Raw genomic sequence first — 3927 nt, forward strand, 5'->3', positions numbered from 1 at the left:
TCTCTGTTTATCACATCAGACCTGGGTAGAGCTCAGTGTCAGGTTTTTGATCTTTTTAGGACCTATCGATGATGACGATAAAATGGCAGCAGATTGTTTTCCTGAAGTTTAGTTTTGTGTTATCTCACTGAAGAAGCTCGTCACTGAAGGCTGAATAACAGATTGGAATAAAGTGTGAATATTTTGATCATCAGTTTCTCATAGAATCAAAAAGCAGCGTGAATACTTCGTAGTATTAATGAGTGTTAAACAAAGGCAGCAGATATAAATTTAACATTCACGCTTAAATTTGGTCTCATCAATGATTATAAGTTAGAGCTGCATGGTTCTTGCTAAAACCACAACTTTCTCCCCGAGGACTGAGATCACTATTCTCTCACGGGACTCAGATTTTCCAGCGGAGCTAGGCTTTTGTTGCGTCTTCTCCCTCAGCTCTGACAATGGAGATCAACTGTTTGGAGACGCGCTGACTCTTGTTGTTCTCAATAACTGCTGATTGTGTCTGTCAGCGCCCAGAGGACCTGCTCATGACACCAGAAGTATTGACTGTCTCCCTTTGCCTTCAGGCAGCAATTGAGAATGTCCTCGATAGTACCCCTCTTCTGGCACATGCTGGAGTGTCAGCCGTGCCTCGACAGTGCCGATTGGCCGGGCTTTGAAGAATGTCAAACACTGATAGGATAAAGGATGTGATTCGCAGAGGTTCGGCTCTCCAAAGCTCTGCCCAGGTGATCTTGCGTTTTTCCACATGCTCTCACCTGGTCCTGGCACCTTTTGTAAATGCCGACATCAGAGGAGTCTCGGTCCATCATCACCTCTCTGGTTCAGGTGACTTTCAGTTCCTCTGACAGGTTGCTGATGGGGAGCTGCAGCGTAGAGGAATGCCCATACATGCTGGTGCTGCTTAATGACCGAGGGAGCCTCAACCACCGGCAGCAACTGACTAATTGTTTTGTCAAATGTCTCCACTGTTGTCATCGGCACCTTATAGACCAGAAGAGGCTAACGTATCCTCTGCAGGAGTCAGTGCTAGTACATCCAAAATTTAGATCAGCCTAGCCCTGACCTGTCTGTCGCAGTGAGCATTGCAGTCAAGTCATTCCTGGTTTGCTGAAGTGAGGCTGTGTCCTTCAGGGAACTATTGAAGATCTTGCTTAGGCTCTTTACTGATCTTCAGTTTAAAGTTGGACTTTGGGTCCTTTCCAGGGTGAAGCGGAAGTTGACGGCCACTCAAGGATGAGATCTGGACTTGACTGGCTTAAAATTCATCCTTACTCATGAGATGAGTCATTCAAGCCCTTGCAGGAGCCGTCTACACCCAGGGATGGATGTTGCTGTCATCATTAGGTCATCCTTGCATGCTCTTATGGGGGGCTGCCGAGTACCAGGTCTAGACAGTTGGGCCCTTCATTCCACCTCGGCTGATTTGACAATGATGTTCATGGCCAATGAGAGGAGCGGCACCGTGCTCATACAGACAGTTATTTTACCCTTCTCTGGCTGTTTCCAGGCTGATGTTTCTGAACCTGCCGAGACATTCAATATGAAGTTGCTGTTGGTTGAGGTTGCCGCTTAGCTTCTGCCACAGTGGGTGGATCTGAGCAGGCTAGTGGTGCTGAAAGGGGTAAGGAGCTTTGACTTATATGTAGGGAACAGACCATGGAGAGATTTATAGACAGGTAGAAGGATTTTGAAGTGCATCCTGCATGACCTTGTTGATCCAAACGCAGCTGGATCACAGACATGCTTAAAGCACAACAGCTATTTTGGAAAATGTTTTTTTATTTACAAACAGTAATGCTGTAAAACATCAGTGTCCTCAAACAACAATGCTTTTAATAACCTGAAAGACAAATGCTGCTGTATGCCATCCACAGAGATGCCTGGCTGGCTGAGTCCTCCTCCGACCCCATGGACTCCTTTCAGTGCAGTACAGTGTGTCAGCCTGTTCCTGTATCAACCAGAGACTTCACATTAAATCGCAGTTTTCCTTAATGTGTGTTTCCTGTTTCCTGCAGACGTCCAGCAGCTGTTGGTGGTTAAAGAAGAGGTTCCACCCTCCAGTGTGGACCAGGAGGACCCAGAGCCCCCACACATTAAAGAGGAGCAGGAGGAGCTGTGGAGCAGTCAGGAGGGAGAGCAGCTTCAAGGTCTGGAGGAGGCTGATATCACCAAGTTCCCATTCACTCCTGTCCCTGTGAAGAGTGAAGATGATGAAGAGAAACCTCAGTCCTCACAGCTTCATCAAAGACTAACTGAACAGATGGAAACAGAAGCTGATGGAGAGGACTGTGGAGGACCAGAACCACTCAGGAACTCACAATCAGATGGGTACGTAAAGCCGGTCAGTGAAGACGAATCTCTGGACTCTTTTCAGATTGAAGTCAGTATTGATGATTGGGAGGAGACCAGAGAACCTCTGTCAAGTTCAAACTCTGAGAAAAATGATGGAGTCCTTGTCAGTGATAAGAAACATAGGACTGGAAAGGAACCATTTAGCTGCTCTGAGTGTGAGAAAAGATACAGCACCAAGGGAAGTCTGAAGAGACACATGAGAACTCACACAGGAGGGCCTTTGAACTGCTCAGTTTGTGGCAAAGCTTTCAGTCAAAATGGAGTACTGAAGAAACACATTAAAACTCATGCAAGAGAAAAAACTTTTAGTTGTTCAGTGTGTGCTCAAAGATTTTTGCGCAAGTCACATCTGAAGAGACACATGGCAATTCATACAGGAGAAAAACCATTTACCTGCTCAGTGTGTGGTAAAGGTTTCATTGAAAATGGAAAACTGAAGGTACACAGAAGAACTCATACAGGAGAGAAACCTTTTAGTTGCACATTGTGTGATAAAGCTTTTAATGAGCTTAGGAATCTAAGGAACCACATGAGAACTCATACAGGAGAGAAGACTTTCAGTTGTTCAGTTTATGGCAAAGCTTTCAGTGGAAGTGGAATACTGAAGCATCACATTAGAATTCATGCAGGAGAAAAACCATTCAGTTGCTCAGTTTGTGGTAAAACTTTTAATGAACGTTGGAATCTAAAGAATCACATGAGAACTCATACAGGAGAGAAACCATTTTCTTGCACAGTGTGTGGGAAAGCTTTCAGTGAAAGTGGAAAACTGAAGGCACACAGTAGAACTCATACAGGAGAGAGACCATTTAGTTGCACAGTGTGTGGTAAAGCTTTTCATGAATGTGGGAATCTAAAGAATCACATAAGAACTCATACAGGAGAGAAACCATACAGCTGTTCAGTTTGTCAGAAGTCTTACGCACACAGTGGTGGTTTATACACACACATGAAATCCCACAAAAGAGACAACAGCTTCAGCTGCAGTGTTTGTGACCAAAGATTCACTTTGTATGAACGTCTCAGAGACCATCAGTGTGTCGGTGGTCAGTCCTCACAGCTTCATCAGACTCAAACTGAGGAGAACAGGGAGGCAGAGCCTCCAGCCAGCAGCTCAACTCAACACATGGAAACAGAAGCTGATGGAGAGGACTGTGGAGGACCAGAACCAGCCAGGAACTCACATCCAGATACTGATGATGACCGATGTTTTTTCTGAACTTGTCTGAGCTCCTCACCATGTTTCTTAGGCTCAGCTCAGACATCCTACAGAGGAAAGTCATTTTAACCTCTTCTACCAACAATCTGATTGATTTGGTCACTACCTAAAGCTCATGACCAAAGAGATGAAATATCCTGACGTCCCTGAACTGGTCCCCTCTACACACACTCTTGTTCCCTTTGTAAAATGGGAACCACCACCTCAGTCTGCCACTTCACTGGCACTGTACCCGACCTCCAGGCGACCCTGAAAGTGATGTCAACCAAGACATCCCAACAATGTCCAGAGCTTTCAGCATCTCAGGGGGAATCTCCAGATCTGTGGGGGTGTTGCTGTGCTGTGATGTGGTG

The 3927-nt window shown here is 45.6% G+C and overlaps 1 protein-coding gene across 1 annotated transcript; it reads left to right on the forward strand.

Annotated features, from left to right (window-relative positions):
- Positions 1-1854: 1854 nt before the first annotated feature.
- On the forward strand, positions 1855-3874 carry LOC121964796 (zinc finger protein 135-like). Its single transcript, XM_042514983.1, has 3 exons — positions 1855-1930; positions 2019-2508; positions 2974-3874. The coding sequence occupies exons 1-3, from the start codon at positions 1855-1857 to the stop codon at positions 3572-3574; spliced, it is 1167 nt and encodes a 388-aa protein (XP_042370917.1). The 3' UTR covers positions 3575-3874.
- The last annotated feature ends 53 nt before the right edge of the window (positions 3875-3927 follow it).

This window comes from Plectropomus leopardus, unplaced genomic scaffold, assembly GCF_008729295.1.
Source record: "Plectropomus leopardus isolate mb unplaced genomic scaffold, YSFRI_Pleo_2.0 unplaced_scaffold17224, whole genome shotgun sequence".
NCBI lineage: Eukaryota > Metazoa > Chordata > Actinopteri > Perciformes > Serranidae > Plectropomus > Plectropomus leopardus.